Raw genomic sequence first — 22,931 nt, 5'->3', positions numbered from 1 at the left:
CAGTTTTGATGTTGACTGGGAGCAACAATGACATCACAGTTTGTAAACGTTAACTGGGTGCAACAATGACATCACGGTTTGTAAACGTTAACTGGGTGCAACAATGACATCACAGTTTGTAAACGTTAACTGAGTGCAACAATGACATCACAGTTTGTAAACGTTAACTGGGTGCAACAATGACATCACAGTTTGTAAACGTTAACTGGGAGCAACAATGACATCACAGTTTGTAAACGTTAACTGGGTGCAACAATGACATCACAGTTTGTAAACGTTAACTGGGTGCAACAATGACATCACAGTTTATAAACGTTAACTGGGAGCAACAATGACATCACAGTTTGTAAACGTTAACTGGGTGCAACAATGACATCACAGTTTGTAAACGTTAACTGGGTGCAACAATGACATCACAGTTTGTAAACGTTAACTGGGTGCAACAATGACATCACAGTTTGTAAACGTTAACTGGGTGCAACAATGACATCACAGTTTGTAAACGTTAACTGGGAGCAACAATGACATCACAGTTTGTAAACGTTAACTGGGTGCAACAATGACATCACAGTTTGTAAACGTTAACTGGGAGCAACAATGACATCACAGTTTGTAAACGTTAACTGGGTGCAACAATGACATCACAGTTTGTAAACGTTAACTGGGTGCAACAATGACATCACAGTTTGTAAACGTTAACTGGGTGCAACAATGACATCACAGTTTGTAAACGTTAACTGGTTGCAACAATGACATCACAGTTTGTAAACGTTAACTGGGTGCAACATTGAACAATGACATCACAGTTTGTAAACGTTAACTGGGAGCAACAATGACATCACAGTTTGTAAACGTTAACTGGGTGCAACAATGACATCACAGTTTGTAAACGTTAACTGGGTGCAACAATGACATCACAGTTTGTAAACGTTAACTGGGTGCAACAATGACATCACAGTTTGTAAACGTTAACTGGGAGCAACAATGACATCACAGTTTGTAAACGTTAACTGGGTGCAACAATGACATCACAGTTTGTAAACGTTAACTGGGTGCAACAATGACATCACAGTTTGTAAACGTTAACTGGGAGCAACAATGACATCACAGTTTGTAAACGTTAACTGGGTGCAACAATGACATCACTGTTTGTAAACGGTAACTGGGTGCAACAATGACATCACAGTTTGTAAACGTTAACTGGGTGCAACAATGACATCACAGTTTGTAAACGTTAACTGGGTGCAACAATGACATCACAGTTTGTAAACGTTAACTGGGTGCAACAATGACATCACAGTTTGTAAACGTTAACTGGGTGCAACAATGACATCACAGTTTGTAAACGTTAACTGGGTGCAACAATGACATCACAGTTTGTAAACGTTAACTGGGAGCAACAATGACATCACAGTTTGTAAACGTTAACTGGGTGCAACAATGACATCACAGTTTGTAAACGTTAACTGGGAGCAACAATGACATCACAGTTTGTAAACGTTAACTGGGTGCAACAATGACATCACAGTTTGTAAACGTTAACTGGGTGCAACAATGACATCACAGTTTGTAAACGTTAACTGGGTGCAACAATGACATCACAGTTTGTAAACGTTAACTGGGAGCAACAATGACATCACAGTTTGTAAACGTTAACTGGGTGCAACAATGACATCACAGTTTGTAAACGTTAACTGGGTGCAACAATGACATCACAGTTTGTAAACGTTAACTGGGAGCAACAATGACATCACAGTTTGTAAACGTTAACTGGGTGCAACAATGACATCACAGTTTGTAAACGTTAACTGGGTGCAACAATGACATCACAGTTTGTAAACGTTAACTGTGTGCAACAATGACATCACAGTTTGTAAACGTTAACTGGGTGCAACAATGACATCACAGTTTGTAAACGTTAACTGGGTGCAACAATGACATCACAGTTTGTAAACGTTAACTGGGTGCAACAATGACATCACAGTTTGTAAACGTTAACTGGGTGCAACAATGACATCACAGTTTGTAAACGTTAACTGGGTGCAACAATGACATCACAGTTTGTAAACGTTAACTGGGTGCAACAATGACATCACAGTTTGTAAACGTTAACTGGGTGCAACAATGACATCACAGTTTGTAAACGTTAACTGGGAGCAACAATGACATCACAGTTTGTAAACGTTAACTGGGTGCAACAATGACATCACAGTTTGTAAACGTTAACTGGGTGCAACAATGACATCACAGTTTGTAAACGTTAACTGGGTGCAACAATGACATCACAGTTTGTAAACGTTAACTGGGTGCAACAATGACATCACAGTTTGTAAACGTTAACTGGGTGCAACAATGACATCACAGTTTGTAAACGTTAACTGGGTGCAACAATGACATCACAGTTTGTAAACGTTAACTGGGTGCAACAATGACATCACAGTTTGTAAACGTTAACTGGGTGCAACAATGACATCACAGTTTGTAAACGTTAACTGGGTGCAACAATGACATCACAGTTTGTAAACGTTAACTGGGTGCAACAATGACATCACAGTTTGTAAACGTTAACTGGGAGCAACAATGACATCACAGTTTGTAAACGTTAACTGGGTGCAACAATGACATCACAGTTTGTAAACGTTAACTGGGTGCAACAATGACATCACAGTTTGTAAACGTTAACTGGGTGCAACAATGACATCACAGTTTGTAAACGTTAACTGGGTGCAACAATGACATCACAGTTTGTAAACGTTAACTGGGAGCAACAATGACATCACAGTTTGTAAACGTTAACTGGGTGCAACAATGACATCACAGTTTGTAAACGTTAACTGGGAGCAACAATGACATCACAGTTTGTAAACGTTAACTGGGAGCAACAATGACATCACAGTTTGTAAACGTTAACTGGGTGCAACAATGACATCACAGTTTGTAAACGTTAACTGGGTGCAACAATGACATCACAGTTTGTAAACGTTAACTGGGTGCAACAATGACATCACAGTTTGTAAACGTTAACTGGGTGCAACAATGACATCACAGTTTGTAAACGTTAACTGGGTGCAACAATGACATCACAGTTTGTAAACGTTAACTGGGAGCAACAATGACATCACAGTTTGTAAACGTTAACTGGGTGCAACAATGACATCACAGTTTGTAAACGTTAACTGGGTGCAACAATGACATCACAGTTTGTAAACGTTAACTGGGTGCAACAATGACATCACAGTTTGTAAACGTTAACTGGGTGCAACAATGACATCACAGTTTGTAAACGTTAACTGGGTGCAACAATGACATCACAGTTTGTAAACGTTAACTGGGAGCAACAATGACATCACAGTTTGTAAACGTTAACTGGGTGCAACAATGACATCACAGTTTGTAAACGTTAACTGGGTGCAACAATGACATCACAGTTTGTAAACGTTAACTGGGAGCAACAATGACATCACAGTTTGTTAACTGGGTGCAACAGAGACACCATACTTTGATAACGTTGAGTGGGTGCTACAGAGACACCATACTTTGGTTACGTTGACTGGGTGCTACAGAGACACTATACTTTTATAACGTTGAGTGGGTGCTACAGAGACACTATACTTTGATAACGTTGAGTGGGTGCAACAGAGACACCATACTTTTATAACGTTGAGTGGATGATACAGAGACACCATACTTTTTTTTATGGCACCCGTTTAATGAACCAAAAGAAGAGATGATTCTACCAAAAAAATAGATGCTTTCACCAAAAGAAAAGATGGCTTGAGTGACAAAGAATTAAAGTACCAAAACAAAATTTGATCCGCCAAAAGAATTGCTGTCTGAACAAAAAAATAAAATAAACTGGCAAAAGCAAATATACTCAGGCAAAAGAAAATATAATCAGGCAAAACATTGACTACTTCAGGCAAAAGAAAATATAGTTCAACAAAAAAAATGGATAGTCATTCTCCAACACAGTGAAACACTTTGAGAGAGAGGCTGGAAATGTCAAGATTTCTCGGAGTTGTTGAGAATGACATTGCAAAGAACTGGTCTATGGAACGAGCACCAAATGCAACCGCAGAGCACACCGAGATTGCCGAAGCACCACATCGCACACTGAAAATGTGGACAACAGCGTTTCAGTGGGCAACGTCACCAGCTGAGTCGCTGAAGACTGGGAACACGATCTTCGTGGGATCTTCAACCCTGAAAAAGGAGCTCAAGACTGCCATCCGAGAGACCGAAGAAAAGGTTGAATCATCGTCCTGGGCTGACTTCGAGGAGTATGCCACATGTCGGAGTGGAAGATTACGATCAACAAAAACAATCAGTTTTTCTGCAACTGTCCGGAGTTCCTCAAGTGCTACGTGTGTCATCATTCCATGGGCATGGAGATTCGTCTGGAGGTGACCAACCCCCCTGCCCAGGCCAAGACCATCCCAATCGGCCAGAAGCGAAAGCGCGGGCGCCCAAAGCTGTCGAGACCAGCGCTTATCAGGCAGTGAACACACTGATCTTGACTGCTCTGTACACTGATTTTATCATTTTCATTTAACTTTCTTTGGACGTACAATTATGATTATGTTGATATGGAGTGACACTATTTTGTCTCTGAAAGTACACTAAACTTTATATTTTTTGCTGACAGTTGCTATTTTGTTGTTGAAATAATTTGGTTTTTTGTTGAGAATTCTGTTGCAAGTTCATTTCTTTTTTTGGTAGAATCAATCAGTTTTTTGCTAGAAGCATCTATTTTGTGGGTGGAAACATCCGATTTTTTGTTGAAATATATTTTGCTAACTAAGCAATTCTTTTGGTGAAGGCATCTATTCTTTTGGTGATTTAATTTATTGCCCTTTTTTATTACCAATTCAGTGCCCCAAATGGCTTTTTGACCAATCAGGACGGATTCTAGGTGACCCTCTAAATGTTATAACGTTCAGGCAGGGACCCTTTTTGTTTATCAAGCTAAAAAAGAACAAGACAAAGTAAACATTTAAATCAGCAATATCAGTGTGATTTATTCTAAAGAATGACACTTCAAATGCTGTCAGATAATACTCTCTTTATCTAAAAAATACCGAAAAGCGAGTTTTGTCGGTGGGTGCTTTACGGAACAGAATGCCGACTCGCTCACTTGAAATCTAAATTATCAAAGTTCGGAAAATCAAGTGAAATTGGGTCACTCGCTTTACGTCAAATATATCTTTACGTCATTTCTCATCCGTCTGGAGTCGGCTCTAAATCTGTCGCTCTCTGTTCAACAAGAAAAAGCGAAGCAACCGAAACGCATGTTCAACATGGTTTGTTGTGTGTCAGACGCATTTGACCTGTGAATATTCATCATGTAAGGTGTGTTACTCTGATTGGCTGACCCAGGTCACGAGAATTCTTTGACTGACAGGCATAATCATGTAGGAGCGCTCCAGTTCCCATTGCGGCTGTTCTGTCTAATTCGCGGGGTCGCTTCGAAATTTCTTTTGGTCGAATTAAACGGTAATAAAACCGTTATTTCTAATATGCTGACTGTTAGCAAATGATAACAGACATGTCTCACAAACGATATCAGCATTCGCTTAAAAGGCTCATGCTTGGTATCTTTTTTCTCGACATGTCTGTTATCATTTGCTAACAGTCAGCATATTAGAAATAACTCATAATAACGTTGAGTGGGTGCAACAGAGAGACACCATACTTTGATAACATTTAATGGGTGCTATAGAGACACCATGCTTTGTTTACGTTGTATGGATGCAACAGAGACACTATACTTTGATAACGTTGACTGGGTGCAAGAGAGACGCTAGTTTCAATTGAAGGCATGTTGGCATTCATTTGTAAAAGACGTATAGGTCGGCTCACTGACTAACGATTACTGACCTACTTGCAGGTTACCAGCCAAGGTTCGAAGCTTACCCTGACACCACCAGCAAACCTTCGAGATGAGATGTGCGGGATATGTGGCCAGTGTTTGGAGGAGGTGAAATTCGGCGGCCCCGACGGCAGACGCATCAAGCTGCCTAAACGCGGAACCAAGGTCCTTGCCTCCACCGCTAATGAGTTGGGAACGTCCTGGCTCGTGAATGACGATACTCTTACCGCAGAGTAAGTTTCAATTCTCTCTCTCTCTCTCTCTCTCTCTCTCTCTCTCTCTCTCTCTCTCTCTCTCTCTCTCTCTCTCTCTCTCTCTCTCTCTCTCTCTCTCTTTCTCTGAGATTAAACACTCCTGTTCCTAGGATTGACCTGTTTAAGTCCAGTTTAGTTTATTCAGGTAGCTCTCTGGAACTGGAACTCTCTTCCAACATTCCTGAGGCAAACTACCAGCACAGATAGTTTTAAGAGCAGATATTTGTTATTTGTCTCATGTAATGAAGTCAAAGTAAACAAGAAATTCCTACGAGGTAGGAAAAACACCCCCGTCAAAGGGAAATAACCTCAGTTGGTGGCAGTGACTGAGTGAGAATGGTTATTTCCCTTTGACCATGAAGATGTCCCTCTATAAGTCCTTGTATAATTTTAATCCACCAATAACTCCCTAACCGTGTGTTTGACTGGTCCCAATTTTTGTAAGGACCGTCTCAGGAATGTATCGAACCGGTGACGATCGGTCCGTTCATTCTTGAGATCTATATGCGAACACAAACACACAAACAAACAAACAAACACATCGACCGAAACCTATACACACCCCTATACCGGGGGTGTAAAGATATTTGTCTTAAGTGGTATTCATTTTTTTTGTATTAAACATGCCCCTCTCCTCTTTATTGGTATAATGCACACAGACCCTTTTCGGATGAAGGGACTTAAAAACCAACCACTATTTAGAAGTGTGATGATTTTTGCAATGTCTTGCTTGTTTGATTGTTTTCCTTAAAATGCAATGTATGGCTTAGAGCATGATGTTGAGACAGTGCAATGTATGGCTTAGAGCATGATGTTGAGAAAGTGCAATGTATGGCTTAGAGCATGATGTTGAGAAAGTGCAAGCTGCTCTATACCACTTAATTCACATCAATTAACTCGCAATCTACCTCAATGCAATGCATTTTTTGTACATATGTATAATGTGTTTTCCCTTTAGTTATCTGTTAAAATGTAGAATTTTAGTTTGTTTTTTATTTTTTATATATTTTTTTTATCTTGTAATTTTACTTCATTGTTGTAGTTAGTCCCTCTTTAGGGCGAGGGCTGGATGTAAAAATTTAAAAAAGCAGATCACTGCTTAATCTACTACCCTCCTTAAATAAAGAATTGTCATTGTCATTGTCATTGTCTCTCTCTCTCTATTTCTCTTTCTCTCTCGATCTCTCTGTCTCTCTTTTTTTTTCTCCCTCCCTCTCTCTCTCTCTTTCTCTATCTCTTTCTCTCTCTATCTCTTTCTCTCTCTATCTCTCTCTCTCTCTCTCTCTATCTCTTTCTCTCTCTTTCTCTCTCTCTCTCTCTATCTCTCTCTCTCTTTCTCTCTCTATATATATCTCTCTCTCCCTTTCTCTCTCTTTTTCTCTTTTTATGTGGGAGGGCTTTCGAAATTGATTGAACGTGATGTTTGTTTGGGATGTTTGTGAGTATGTTCAGGTTTGTAGTTTATAATTATGTGTGTTTGTTTGCTTGTTAACTTTAACGCTTTCACTAGTTTATGTGGGTGCCATGTTTTTAGATTTGTTGTTCATTATAATACCTCGGAGTGTTGGTATGACATTTTGTATGTGTGAAATTTCGCATTCTAATTCCCAGTGTATCTTGTTCAGCACCCTGGAAACGAGTAAACATGTATGGATTTCCAATCTGCCAAACTTTTAAAAGGTCCTTTAGTTTGGTGGCAAAAGCGCTTCATAATTTGTTTGGTTTTTAAATCATGTTCTTAGGGACTGTAAGGTGGAACCACTGCCTACTCCGGACCCAACTAAGGTGAAGGAAGCCGAGGAAAAGTGCAAAGTCATCAATGACCCGACGGGAGACTTCAAAGACTGCCTTGTCACTAACGTTGACCTCCAAACGTTCTACGATACATGTGTGTTTGACGGAAGCCAAGACGATGTCTCGGACATCTGTGCCTCCATTAAATCCGCTGCTGATGCATGTGCCAAAGTGGGTGTGACTGTCAAATGGAGAAAATCCGATCGATGCCGTAAGTGTGTGTGTGTGTGTGTGTGTGTGTGTGTGTGTGTGTGTGTGTGTGTGTGTGTGTGTGTGTGTGTGTGTGTGCTTGTGTGTGCTTGTGTGGGTGTGGGTGTTTGTGTTGGTGTTTTAGCAAAATGATATGTGTATAAATATCAAAATGGTTTTCTATATGTTTGCGAGTGTCTGGCTGGCTGGCTGGCTGGCTAATCGTCCGTCTGCCTATATTTTTGTACGTAGCAGCTCGAGCTTAGATGTATTCGTTTGTGTTCATGTTATTTTTGTCCGGAGTGGCCATTTTGGAAGAGCGGCCGACAGGGATCTCAGCCCTATTTTAACGCACTGTCGGTACTCCCGAGCAGATTTGGTATCATTTGAAAGATAAATGCCAATAGAATCTCACCCAACCTTCATATGAACCCAAAAGTGGCAGCATCTATACACAATCTTGAGGTAGCCAAGATATTTTGAAAAGTATAGTGCAGAAAAAGCACTTTGTTGCGAAGAATGGCCATATCAGCTTAACTGCACCCATCAGAGTAAGTATTACTGAGTGAATGATCAGGTTATGGGAAGGTGTAAAACGGCAAGTAAAAAACGTGCTTGCCTGTAGCACACAAGAGCGTCATCAGGCCTTGCAATTCAGAAGTTGTGTTACGTCATGCCGTTTTGACTTTTCTGGATGTCAATTCATATTTAGTGCTTTCAAAGGAAGGAAAAGCATTCTTTGAGAGACAAGCGAGATTTTTAACACTGCTGGCGGTTCTTATCAATCTTATTTTTAAAATGTGTATTTACTCAGTATGTGCAGTATTCAGTATATCATTGTGGCAGTCCGTGTGTTAACAAACTTAACGCCAGAGCGTTGAAACTGTCCACACTTCCACGGTTTGGTGACCTCCAAACTTGACTTACGCTTTTGTTGATCATCATTAAACTTCAATGTCGGGTCAAGTTCAGATCCAAAAAGGAAAATTAGCAGGGTCTCAAACGTCTTCGAAGTTGAAACTTTAAAACATCGCACACTTTCAGTGCGCTTAGTACAGGTTGTAGACTTGTGTTCTGTTTCGCTTTCTCAAGAACCGCACGATTTGCTCTGCAGATTACGCTACGGAAGCACTATTATCCTACATACGTGAGAGAGACACTCGTGAGATAATAATCGTTCAAATCACACGTGTGTATATCATGTAAATGAGGTCATGTCAAGCAAGTCTGGCAGGGACCTGTTTTTTCCACTGCTTATGATGCCAAAATCACCGAGACAAACGTCATTATAGAAAAAAAATTTGCGCTCGCTAATTACCCTCGATGAATTTTTAGAACTAACACGTCACGTCATACTTTCAGAGTGACGTTTCTTTACTTTTACGTAATAGATTGCACGAGGCTTTAGAAGAGATCGAGGTTCCAAAACAAGCGTCTTCAATTTAGCTGCCTCGACTGCAGGACATTTTCAGTAAAATACACGTAAGTACAGTATGTAGGATCAACAGAATACTACATGGCTGGCTGTGTCGTACCAGATTTACACTCGTTGCTTTTTCAAATAGTGAACAGCTCGCTTTCGCTCGCAGTTCAATATTTTAAAAAAAACCTCGTGTAAATCTGGTACGACACAGCCAGCCATGTAGTAGGGGAAGGGCCCCTAATATGGACCACTTTTTGTTTATTGCTGATAACTAGCTTGTTTTCGTGCAAAGAAGTTTCATTTTGTGCTTGGTAGTCCTTCTTTCTTAGCTTAATCGGTAGGCCTAATTAGAGTAAAATAGCTTTGATACACATTCAGCAAAAATTAAATACAGAAAAAATCACAAAGGGTCCATATTAGGAGCCTGGGCGCCTAATATGGACCAGTGAAGCGGCCTTCACGAATCACTGTAAAAAGCCCCCTATATTTCAAAATAACATGATACAACTTAGTGTACAAGTCAGCCTAATTAAAATATGCTCTAGATTTATCTGTTTCGGGTTGATGAGAGCATTATTTGAAGCACACCAGGAAACTAAAGAAGCTTATCAAAAACAGAGTGAAAATAATTGAAATTATCAACTTCCACGAAAAGAAGACTTTTCGTTGCATTTATTTTAAATCTCGAGGGCTAGTTATAGGTTATTACCAGCAAGCTTCTTGATGAATTAATGAAAATAGCCTTTAGCTTTTATTTTCTTCGATTTGTTGAATGTGGTCCATATTAGGAGACTCGCACATACTTTGAGATTTTGCTATTATTTTTGTTTGCAGTAGAAACTCGGGGTCAACACTGCTAAAATGTAACAAATACGGTTTTAGCTGTCATATATAGCCATTTCTGTTTGATAAAAGCTTTGGCTGTAGGCAGAAACGAGTCCGTTTTAGGCGGCAAATTTAGAGTGAACGCTGCCAAAAGTGAAAAAAGAGAAAAAGCCTAACGGTTTTGAGATTTGTGTTTCTGCATCTGTTTTGACATGTGCAAGTTATCCAAAGAGGGTGAATACAACGAATAAAACTTTTTTGAGCGCTCTAGCGCCGTTAGTTGGTGGTGGTCCATGTTAGGAGCCGGTCCATATTAGGAGCCCTTCCCCTATTCTCTCTTCAAAGTGCAATTCAACAATGTCCTCGCGTAAAACACGTACGCCTTCTGTGATTATTTTTATTGGTGTAGTTGCCACCCTTGAGATAATGAAAGCACTAGTCTTTGAAAAACGAGTTGCGGTTGTTGCCCTTGTTCTCCTCATTTTATCTCCCTTTGTGGGGTTTTGTTCGGATTTATTTTCTCCTACTTTTCTGTATGTTGAAAGGGGGAGGGCAGTTGGGTTCAAGGTTTTTCATTTTTAGATAAATCACTTTCTAGTAACGTACCAGCACATTACCATTTTTCAAACGAAGTAATTTTTCTTGGAAGCATATTAATTGACCCTTCATAAACTCTGCTACATATTTTGTTTGTTTGTTTGTTTGCTTAACGCCCAGCCGACCACGAAGGGCCATATCAGGGCGGTGCTGCTTTGACATATAACGTGCGCCACACACAAGACAGAAGTCGCAGCACAGGCTTCATGTCTCACCCAGTCACATTATTCTGACACCCGACCAACCAGTCCTAGCACTAACCCCATAATGCCAGACGCCAGGCGGAGCAGCCACTAGATTGCCAATTTTAAAGTCTTAGGTATGACCCGGCCGGGGTTCGAACCCATGACCTCCCGATCACGGGGCGGACGCCTTACCACTAGGCCAACCGTGCCGCCGGTCTCTGCTACATATCAAAGCGTCCCTAATTTATCACGCCTTTCGCACTTCTGTGTCTGCGGGTAAACGCATCTCCCCTCACTCTCAGGGCGGGGTAAAAACGGTCATACACGTAAAACCCCACTCGTGCAGGGCCGGACCCGGGGGGGGGGGGGGGGGGGGTTCCAGGGGTTCCGGAACCCCACCCCTGGAAAAAGCATGTACGTCCTTGCTTTGAGTGGTTTTTAAAAATTTTTTTATTCTTATTTTAAATAAATTTTGTGTGTGTCTCTAACAAATTTTATTCAATGTGAAATCCGATGAGAAAAAGGTTCCCCCCCCCCCCCCCCCACCAACTCACACTGACAGGCCCAAAAAAAGGAGGAACCCCCCCCCCCCCCCCCCCCCCCCTTACAACTCATTTGGTCCGGCCCTGCTCGTGCAAAAACACGAGTGAACGTGGGAGGTTCAGTCCATGAACGAAGAAGAAAAAGAAGACTCAGGGTTTGATGACCTCTAGAAATGACCCAAAACTCGTTGACCTTCGTCATAATTATTTTAAGGTCGAAGCGGGTTCAAGTTGGGGTAAACAACATTATTTTTTTCTGACTCTTATTCCAGCGTCGCGGACGACGCTGGTATCTGCGGTTGGGAAGACTTTCCACGAATTTGCCACAGGGCGCCGCCATGTTTTCTGTGCTCGACTGCGAGCAGACCACAGGCACATTACACCCAAAATTCTTGAAGGCATACACAGACGCAACATAGCATATACAGACAATAACACCCACAACACTTCAACTGCATATGAAAGGAATAAAAATAAATCCGCAAATCAGTCGCGCACAATACACCAGTTAGAAAAACAAGGAGTACCAAAGCGGCGTGCAGAAACTAAACTGACTCGGAGACTGAGAAGAAACATTTATCACACGATGTGGATAGCAAACATTAAAATAAAACAGATAAGTCAAGCAAAAAATAAACACAAATATCGAAAACACAATAAACAAAGGTAAAGAAAACAAAAAGAGATGCTTGCCGACAGTCAGTGTGTGTGTGTGTGGTTTGCCGTGTGCGTCAGCGGGGTGTGTGTGTGTGTGTGTGTGCGTGCGCGTGCATGCGTGCGTAGGCTACGTTCTTGCGTGTGTGCGTTCGAATGAGAAAGAAGAGAGAGAGAGAGGATTGAACAATGAGGTCACGTTCTCTGTCACATGAATACATATACACACACTGAAGGCTACTTCGGACACGAACACTTGCCAACAACTGTGGTTGGACATGCTTTTGAAATGTAATATTTTTTCGACATGATTTCTGGACATACGAATCCCGCTGTGTTGCCTACTGATGTTGCGAATGATGAAGGTTTTGAGTTGACTGACCTTGAGGAGGGATTGCATCAGGCGTTTATCGTCTCAAACTGATTATATTCTTGCTACTTTTCAGGAGTCAACTATTGCCATTCATGGTAACTTGGATAGTCAATGTTTTTATTTGTTTGATTCCCATCAAAGAAACAGAATTGGTAACCATTCTTCAAATGGCGCTGCAGTTTTGATGTCATCAAGTTAATTCCTTTGCAGAATTGATTGATTTTCTCAAAAGCCATTATCAATGTGTTTATCAATTAACACCTGTTCATTTCTGTCCAACTGCAATGCAAACTCAATGTGGAGGAAACAAGGATTCATTACAAACAAGTCATCCCTGTACATCAACAGATTTATGTACCTCAATCAATACTGCTAGTATGAGTGACAGGAATCTAAAAGAAAAAACAACCAAACGCAAATGTACTAGTACTTCTACGACTCGTTTGAATGTAAAACAGAAATGTAACACTATCTGTGACAATGACGGTTCTACGACTCGTTTGAAGGACAGTATAGATCGAACCTTAACCCACAACTACGACAATTTGTGTCAGACTTTTTTGAACAGGAAAATATGCCTCTGTTCAACAGTAACCAAAACATGGAAGATGTTTTTGAAACTTTACAGAAATGTAACACTAGCCTATCTGTGACAATGTTGCTTTTGAATTGAACCCACATTTGTTGAACAGGAGAGAATGTTCCTGTTCAACAGTGCCCAAAACACTGAATTTGACGTTTTTGAATCTTTTCTGTCATCTAACTGAATCTGACGTTTTTGAATCTTTTCTGTCATCTAACCCAATTGCTCATGACTTCATCGATCTTGAACATGCCTACTTTTCAAAGAAAGACAGACAAAAGCGAAATCTGCATGTTAGCCATCTGCCTGAAATGGTCAATGCACTTTTGTAAAATTGTCACAGCTGTTATGCACTTTTGTGAAATGGTCAGTGCTGTTGTGCACTTATGCAAAACTTGGTGCTGTGCTGTTAACATTTGAACAAAATGCATTTTGTTCAAATGTTTAGTGCAACTTGCTACTATATAATCGCTGTATGCGCTTTGTGGTAATAATGCACTGTTGTGAAAAGTTTGCGCTAAATGTTGGCACTATGCATCATTGTTGGAGCACCCTCCTGTAGATGCACCATGCTGAAAAATGTACTTATGAATCAAGCATTGACTGAAATAAACAATTTATATATCCAGCACAACATGCAATTCATTAACTTTTGACCCTAACCTTTAACACTTCCCAAAATAAATCTTTGGTGGACATTGCATCGACGCTGTTCATTTTGAATGAACATTTTTCTTGTTTTGTAATGCGAAGGTGAGTGGCATCGCAAGTGAAATTTGGTGTAACGCTCAAGTAACAAAAGGGAAGTAAGTAAGAAGAGCGCTTACTTCACTTTGGTTATTTGATCGCTTAATAGTGCTCTGGCTCATTTGTTTAAAGGCTGACATATAGTCCTATTTAATTAGTTTAATTACTTCCAGGGCTTTTCCCATCGTTGCGGGGATGTATAAATTAAGCTTCCTGCAAAGTTTTAGGTTTGAAGACCTTACCAATTACGAGAAATAATTAATTCTTTATTGCTATGTTTAGCAACAGTTCTCCAGGGCTTGGGCTATTTTTAGACCGTCAACACAGACAGTACAGCTTCGTCAATCCCCGCGTGAAAGAAATCGCTCACCTTCCACGTGCAAAACGTAGTGATATTGACACGCCAGATTAGCGCGGTAGCGTATTGTGCTAAGCAGGAAAGCACGCTTTTCTGTATTCTTGTTAACTTTGCAATTTCCGGAAAACATCCACTTTCACTTTGAGACTGTTCTGTTTACATTCGACACTATCAACACCACTTTGCAATACTGAAATAATTTTTTCTGTGTTCGAAAGCTACAGCCAATCGTTATTATATCCCCTTAGGTACAGTTTTATAACATTATTGGCACATGTAAACAATATGAATCAATTAATGAACGCTACGTATATGGCAGCCTTTAAGATTCTTTTTGTGTAACGATGATGTGCAGCTCTGGACTGCAATGACAGTCCGAACATGGAGTACTCCAGCAACGTGATGTGTCAGAAACAGTGCGGAGATACCGTAGCCCCTTCCTGCAGCGACTTGGAAGACTCGGACGGATGTGCATGCAAGGATAATTTTGTCATGCTCAACGGCAAATGCGTGACGAAGGAAGAGTGCGGCTGCCGCTACAACTACGGCGGTGGCAGCACCATCACTCTCTCGGTAAGCTGCTCGAAGAAGCCGGAGTGGCATAGTGTGTGTGTGTGTGTGTGTGTGTGTGTGTTGGCATAGTGTGTGTGTGTGTTCGTGTGTGTGTGTGTGTGTTGTGTGTGTGTGTTGTGTGTGTGTGTGGCATATTGTTTAGTGCTGCTCCAGTGATAGCAGTCGTGCTGCCTCCGCCATCACTCCTCCCGTGAACTGCGTGCCTCTGTCGGTGAGTACCTCTGATGGAATTCCCAGCCGGGACCACATAGTAACCAGAGCCTCAGCTACTCGCGTGGCTTCAATCGATTTCAGAGGGATCGCCTCTGGGTATCGAGTAGCGTAGTCCACCATGGTCAAAATGTATCTGTTTCCGTCCTCAGACGCAGGCAAGATGGGCCCGATGATGTCCACTGCCACCCGACGAAAGGGTTCGTCGATGAGCGGCATCTTCTCTAAGGGGACCTTCCTCACCCTTCCTTTGGCAACCACCTTCTGGCACTTATCGCAGGACGCACAGAAACGTCGGACATCCGTGCAGATGCCTGGCCAGTAAAAGTGGCGCCAGACACGATCCGTGGTCTTCTTGGTACCAAGATGACCTCCCAGAATCGAGTCGTGTGCCGTTGCCATGACACCCTCGCGAACCTCGCGAGGCACGACAACCTGTTTGAATGTACCTTCTTGGTTGCTGAACTCACGGTAGAGCAACTTCTTGTCCCTGAGGAACCTTGACCTCCCATGCTTCCCGCTCAGCTTCACCTTCCCCGACTTCGCGTGCTCCCGAGGAGTCGCTAATGTCGGATCAGATGCCTGAGCCTTCGCGAGAAGCGCGGGGGTCACGTTCCCCAGGGCAGCTCGTGCAGCAGGTAGGGGTTTGAGAGGTTTGTCCTCTCGCTCCGCCTGTGCCCGCGTGAGCACTGAAATGACGTCGGGAGACCGGTAAACGGGAACCTCCCTGGTGACGCCGTCCACAAACTGAACCCGGTTTCCAATGAGCAGGTCGCATGGAGGATCGTCCATGACGACGGCCACAATGGTCCCCGTGAACAACGGTGTTACGACCTTGATCACTGCCGTGTTCAAGTCGTAAGCGTGAGATGCCTCGGCCATTCTCACCCTGATGCTGTCTCCTGTGTAGGCCATAGCTGGAACTAGACTCGCCCGAACCACTATCATGTCTGCCCCTGTGTCCCGCAGACCTTCGCCCTTCACTCCGTTAACGTAGACGTTGCAGTGGGGCTGGAAATGCTTCCTGGAGCACGGAACGCAGAGTTGTGGAATCGTGCATGAGCTTGTGACGTCCCTTAGCTCCTCACTGCCAACAAAGTGTACGCCCTTCTGGTCAGCCTGTCTCCTGTGGCAGTCCTTCTTCACGTGGCCCCGCTTGTTGCAGTAGTAACACTGGATGTCAGATCTGGAACTTGATCCCTTGTGTCCCTGATCGTCCTTCCCGTCCTTGGGTCCTGAAGAACCTGAATTTCCCGATTTTCCTGGCCGTGAGCCTGAAGATTTGCCAGAGATCGCCTGGGCGTCCTCGTGTACTCTGATCCAGTCGGCTGCTTCCTGAGTAGTCTTAGGCTGGTGTTCCTGCACAAAGGTCACCACCTCAGGTCGCAGGCTGGACATCAGTTGTTCCATGACTATGAGGTCGGCAAGGTCGTCGACTGTCCAGTTCTTCTCGGCCATCTCCACCCAGCGCCGCAGGTAGAGATTAAGGCGTGCCACAAACTGATGGCTCAGCTCGCCGCTCAGTCTCTTGCTGTTACGCAGACGTCGTCTGTAGGCTTCCGCAGTCAGGTTGAAGCGCTGGAGTAACGCCTTCTTTAGTGCCTGATAGTCTCTCGCCTCGTCGTCATCCAAAGCGTTGTAGAGCTGCAATGCGCGTCCTTTTAAGCAGGTGCTAAGGCGGCTAGCCCACGTGGCCTCTTCCCACTTCTGGTCAGATGCAATGCGCTCAAACCGGCGTAAAAAGTCGTCGAGCTCGTCCTTGTCATCGTCGAACGTCGGCAGTCTCGTACGGTCGGCAACAAACGTCGGCGCGCTAGCCTGAGTAAGCGTACCCTTCTCTGCCTGTAACCTAGCTAGTTCTAGCTGGTGATCGCGATCCGCCTGTTTGTCCTGTCTGTCACGTTCGGCCTGTCGTTCCTGTCTCTCAAGTTCAGCCTGTTCTTTCTCTTTCCGTTCTTGTCTGTCACGTTCATCTTTCTCTTTCTTTTCTTGTCTGTCTCGTTCGGCCTGTCGTTCTTGTCTGTCAAGCTCGTCTTTCTTATCCTGTCGGTCACGTTCGGCCTGTCGTTCGGCCTGTCGTTCCCTTTCTTGTCTGTCGAGTTCGTCCTTCTTGTCCTGTCTGTCACGTTCGGCCTGTCGTTCTTGTCTGTCAAGCTCTTCTTTCCTCGTCTGTCGCTCTATGTCTTCCTTACGTTCTAACTCCTTGCGCTTAAGCAAACTACGCGCTCTAACGCGTGCGTCTCGCTCTGTCTGTTCCTCACTACCAGGAGTTTCGAAAGTTAATCTCTTCGTAGGAGATCCCCCTGTAGCCATGGTTAGTTTTAGCAAAGCTTTATTACAAAAGTAAGTCTAACGCAGCTATAGCTAGAACACGCGGTGATGAAAGCGGTGGATACAAAAATCCAGCAACCGGAAAATGCAGAAGAAAAATCCAAACGGTGTAGAACAAATCGCGTAGCCTACTTTATGGCTGCTTTTTGCGGTGAAACAAAGTGTTTCCCACAGCCGTGGCCTACTTTATCGGCTGCTTTTTGCGGTGAAACAGAGTGTCTCCCACAGCCTTGATTAGGACAGAAGTCCTCGGACCCTTCCCCCCCAAAATTCCAACAAAGTCAAAATATGGAGAAAAATCCAAGTAAAACAAGACGGTAGAAATGTAACCTGTTACAGAATGCGAAACAACAATGTAGAGAAAACTGAGTAAAACGAATAACAAATCCGCTAACCCCGCTCAGCTCTCTGCAACGGAAAACTCTGAACGTACAACAACAAAGATTCACAAACAAAGGAAAGGGAAGTAATCACAGTTAGCGCATACAATAACTCACAAATTACAATTTACATTTCCTGCAAGATGTGAATCGCTTAAGGTGTGGTATATGATCAAAACTATACAAAAAAGGGTAGCACCAAGCAGAAAATAAGTCGAGCACTGACGAGATTATCTGCTCTTAGTTATCCTTAATTGGTGGGTCTTTATCAGTTGGAAATTAACTGAGTAAATCCCGGCTTGGCCCCCATGTGTCACGTTTCAATATATCACTTAAGGTGATTATGAACCGGTTAATTACTACTAATTAACTAACCACACCACGATCCACTCTCGCAGTCATACAATTAAATAGAGTCAACAAAAGTATAAGTTTCAGACGCCTGTTTATGTATAAACCACCTCCCTCGAGCCTTCACTCAAAATATGTTCCTTTTACGTTCTCAACACGTAAAAAACCAGTGTTCACTGACAAAATGCCAGTAGTATGTAGAAAATTATAGGAACACGCTGAACCCGTGTAAATATAGTTAAATGCGAATGTTCTGTTCGAAAAGCTCTAGTTCGTGCAGGTGTCACACACCCCACGTTGTCACTACTCCAATGAAATCATAGATACGAAAAGACAACGGTGGTCAACGGGGTGCGTACGACATGGTGCACTTAGCTTTATCTCTGCTGCTGCTGCTTAGCCGGTATGCTGGTTAGTCGGTTCGCTGGTTAGCCGGTCCGCTGGTTAGCCGGTTCGCTGGTTAGCCGGTCCGCTGGTTAGCCGGTCTCCTGGTTAGCCGGTCTCCTGGTTAGCGTAGCTTCAACAGTTCCCGCCAGAGTCAGCCGTGCAGATGTTACAGGAACGTAACGAAGCGAGGCGAATGAACGAATCGGATCGAAGGCTGCAAACAGAAAGCATCGGTGCACTAAACATGTCAGCTACCCCTCACCCACCACCTTAAAACATGTCATCTTTAAATACCTCATCGAGCACGTGGGCCTGCACAAAACGGACTTTTTACAACAACAAAACAGCCATTTTCCGTCCTTCTCTCCCTATCTGCAAAAACCATATACAGATTAGTATTTTAGCGTCACAGAGAGTAAATTATGCGCTAACCTGGAAAGAACAACAGAGAGTATTTCATTCCACAACACAGACTCATCAACAGCGTTAAATAATGATTTATTACCTCAAAAGCCTATGGTTGTAACACTCTCATGGAAGCAAAATCCGCTTCCTCCCTGGAACAGCCTCTGTTCGTCAACAGTGACCAAAACCGTCCAGAACCCCTTGTCGAATCCTTATGCGAAAGCCATCGCCGACGAAGGAAAGTTGACGACTTGTCCTCAGCAAAATACGTGGCAGGGAAAAGGAATAACTTGTGGAAGTTCCCCTAGAGTGCCGAATATAATACTCGGTGAAAAACCATCATACTCTAGAAACTGTGTATTAGATCCTTCCCCTTCTGCCGCTGGGTGTCAAGTGTCCCGTACTCGTGTCTCTGTCAGACAACCTAGCCAAAAACACGTGACTGACCTTGTCACAAAACCAGTCCAGCTATACACAATTCTGCCTCCCCAAGCAGAAAAAAGACACGAGAAACTCAATCCCTGAAAATCCCGTGCGCGCTGTCAGCGAAAAACCGTCAGCCCTACGACAGCAGAAACCTCCACTGTAAAACTCGTGCGATACAAAACATCCGTGTTCATTAAGCACTGTCAGCAACCTATGCTGTCGCCCAATATCACGCACAGGCGCTTTCTATCATACATTGACCCAGAACAGGCACTCCACCGAGTGACGCTTTCTTGGTCTCTGTCACCCGATCGTGACAGGTATCGTATATCATTAATGACAGCTTATCCTGTCAAAGCCCTTCGGTTACAGTAAATTGTGTTCGTATCGTCTAGGTGACTTTGTCGTGTCAGCAGAAAAAAATACTCCTACGGTCACCGTGAGTCTGTGCATGTATCGGTATCGTATATCATTAATGACAGCTGTATCCTCCCAAAGCCCTTCGGTTAGAGTAAATTGTGTTTGTATCGTCTCGGTGAATTTGTCGTGTCAGCAGAACAAAATACTCCTACGGTCACCGTGAGTCTGTGCATGTATCGGTATCGTATATCATTAATGACAGCTGTATCCTGCCAAAGCCCTTCGGTTAGAGTAAATTGTGTTCGTATCGTCTCGGTGACTTTGTCGTGTCAGCAGAAAAAAATACTCCTACGGTCACCGTGAGTCTGTGCATGTATCGGTATCGTATATCATTAATGACAGCTTATCCTGTCAAAGCCCTTCGGTTACAGTAAATTGTGTTCGTATCGTCTCGGTGACTTTGTCGTGTCAGCAGAAAAAAATACTCCTACGGTCACCGTGAGTCTGTGCATGTATCGGTATCGTATATCATTAATGACAGCTGTATCCTGCCAAAGCCCTTCGGTTAGAGTAAATTGTGTTCGTATCGTCTCGGTGAATTTGTCGTGTCAGCAGAACAAAATACTCCTACGGTCACCGTGAGTCTGTGCATGTATCGGTATCGTATATCATTAATGACAGCTGTATCCTGCCAAAGCCCTTCGGTTAGAGTAAATTGTGTTCGTATCGTCTCGGTGACTTTGTCGTGTCAGCAGAACAAAATACTCCTACGGTCACCGTGCGTCTGTGCATGTATCGGTATCGTATATCATTAATGACAGCTGTATCCTGCCAAAGCACTTCGGTTAGAGTAAATTGTGTTCGTATCGTCTCGGTGACTTTGTCGTGTCAGCAGAAAAAAATACTCCTACGGTCACCGTGAGTCTGTGGATGTATCGGTATCGTATATCATTAATGACAACTGTATCCTGCCAAAGTCCCTCGGTTAGAGTAAATTGTGTTCGTATCGTCTCGGTGACTTTGTCGTGTCAGCAGAAAAAAATACTCCTACGGTCACCGTGAGTCTGTGCATGTATCGGTATCGTATATCATTAATGACAGCTGTATCCTGCCAAAGCACTTCGGTTAGAGTAAATTGTGTTCGTATCGTCCAGGTGACTTTGTCGTGTCAGCAGAAAAAAATACTCCTACGGTCACCATGAGTCTGTGCATGTATCGGTATCGTATATCATTAATGACAGCTGTATCCTGCCAAAGCCCTTTGGTTAGAGTAAATTGTGTTCGTATCGTCTAGGTGACTTTGTCGTGTCAGCAGAAAAAAATACTCCTACGGTCACCGTGAGTCTGTGCATGTATCGGTATCGTATATAATTAATGACAGCTGTATCCTGCCAAAGCCCTTCGGTTAGAGTAGATTGTGTTCGTATCGTCTCGGTGACTTTGTCGTGTCAGCAGAAAAAAAATACTCCTACGGTCACCGTGAGTCTGTGCATGTATCGGTATCGTATATCATTAATGACAGCTGTATCCTGCCAAAGCCCTTCGGTTAGAGTAAATTGTGTTCGTATCGTCTCGGTGAATTTGTCGTGTCAGCAGAAAAAAATACTCCTACGGTCACCGTGAGTCTGTGCATGTATCGGTATCGTATATCATTAATGACAGCTTATCCTGTCAAAGCCCTTCGGTTACAGTAAATTGTGTTCGTATCGTCTAGGTGACTTTGTCGTGTCAGCAGAAAAAAATACTCCTACGGTCACCGTGAGTCTGTGCATGTATCGGTATCGTATATCATTAATGACAGCTGTATCCTGCCAAAGCCCTTCGGTTAGAGTAAATTGTGTTCGTATCGTCTCGGTGAATTTGTCGTGTCAGCAGAACAAAATACTCCTACGGTCACCGTGAGTCTGTGCATGTATCGGTATCGTATATCATTAATGACAGCTGTATCCTGCCAAAGCCCTTCGGTTAGAGTAAATTGTGTTCGTATCGTCTCGGTGACTTTGTCGTGTCAGCAGAAAAAAATACTCCTACGGTCACCGTGAGTCTGTGCATGTATCGGTATCGTATATCATTAATGACAGCTGTATCCTGCCAAAGCCCTTCGGTTAGAGTAAATTGTGTTCGTATCGTCTCGGTGACTTTGTCGTGTCAGCAGAAAAAAATACTCCTACGGTCACCGTGCGTCTGTGCATGTATCGGTATCGTATATCATTAATGACAGCTGTATCCTGCCAAAGCACTTCGGTTAGAGTAAATTGTGTTCGTATCGTCTCGGTGACTTTGTCGTGTCAGCAGAAAAAAATACTCCTACGGTCACCGTGAGTCTGTGGATGTATCGGTATCGTATATCATTAATGACAACTGTATCCTGCCAAAGTCCCTCGGTTAGAGTAAATTGTGTTCGTATCGTCTCGGTGACTTTGTCGTGTCAGCAGAAAAAAATACTCCTACGGTCACCGTGAGTCTGTGCATGTATCGGTATCGTATATCATTAATGACAGCTGTATCCTGCCAAAGCCCCTCGGTTAGAGTAAATTGTGTTCGTATCGTCCAGGTGACTTTGTCGTGTCAGCAGAAAAAAATACTCCTACGGTCACCATGAGTCTGTGCATGTATCGGTATCGTATATCATTAATGACAGCTGTATCCTGCCAAAGCACTTCGGTTAGAGTAAATTGTGTTCGTATCGTCTAGGTGACTTTGTCGTGGCAGCAGAAAAAAATACTCCTACGGTCACCATGAGTCTGTGCATGTATCGGTTTCGTATATCATTAATGACAGCTGTATCCTGCCAAAGCCCTTCGGTTAGAGTAAATTGTGTTCGTATCGTCTCGGTGAATTTGTCGTGTCAGCAGAAAAAAATACTCCTACGGTCACCGTGAGTCTGTGCATGTATCGGTATCGTATATCATTAATGACAGCTGTATCCTGCCAAAGCCCTTCGGTTAGAGTAAATTGTGTTCGTATCGTCTCTGTGAATTTGTCGTGACAGCAGAAAAAAATACTCCTACGGTCACCGTGAGTCTGTGCATGTATCGGTATCGTATATCATTAATGACAGCTGTATCCTGCCAAAGCCCTTCGGTTAGAGTAGATTGTGTTCGTATCGTCTAGG

The 22,931-nt window shown here is 43.1% G+C and overlaps 1 protein-coding gene across 2 annotated transcripts in view; it reads left to right on the top strand.

Moving 5' to 3' along the window:
• The window catches only part of LOC138947328 (mucin-5B-like), a 224,037-nt gene that overhangs the window by 127,163 nt on the left and 73,943 nt on the right, over positions 1–22,931 (top strand). For both annotated transcript variants that reach the window (XM_070318774.1, XM_070318775.1), the window contains exons 44-46: positions 5,888–6,102; positions 7,866–8,128; positions 14,749–14,966. In XM_070318774.1, coding sequence (XP_070174875.1) covers positions 5,888–6,102; positions 7,866–8,128; positions 14,749–14,966 — 696 coding nt within the window. The remainder of the gene's footprint in view (positions 1–5,887; positions 6,103–7,865; positions 8,129–14,748; positions 14,967–22,931) is intronic.

This window comes from Littorina saxatilis, linkage group LG14, assembly GCF_037325665.1.
Source record: "Littorina saxatilis isolate snail1 linkage group LG14, US_GU_Lsax_2.0, whole genome shotgun sequence".
Taxonomy (NCBI): domain Eukaryota; kingdom Metazoa; phylum Mollusca; class Gastropoda; order Littorinimorpha; family Littorinidae; genus Littorina; species Littorina saxatilis.
Note: the sequence above shows the minus strand (reverse complement) of the source record. Positions and strands in the feature narration are given on the sequence as shown.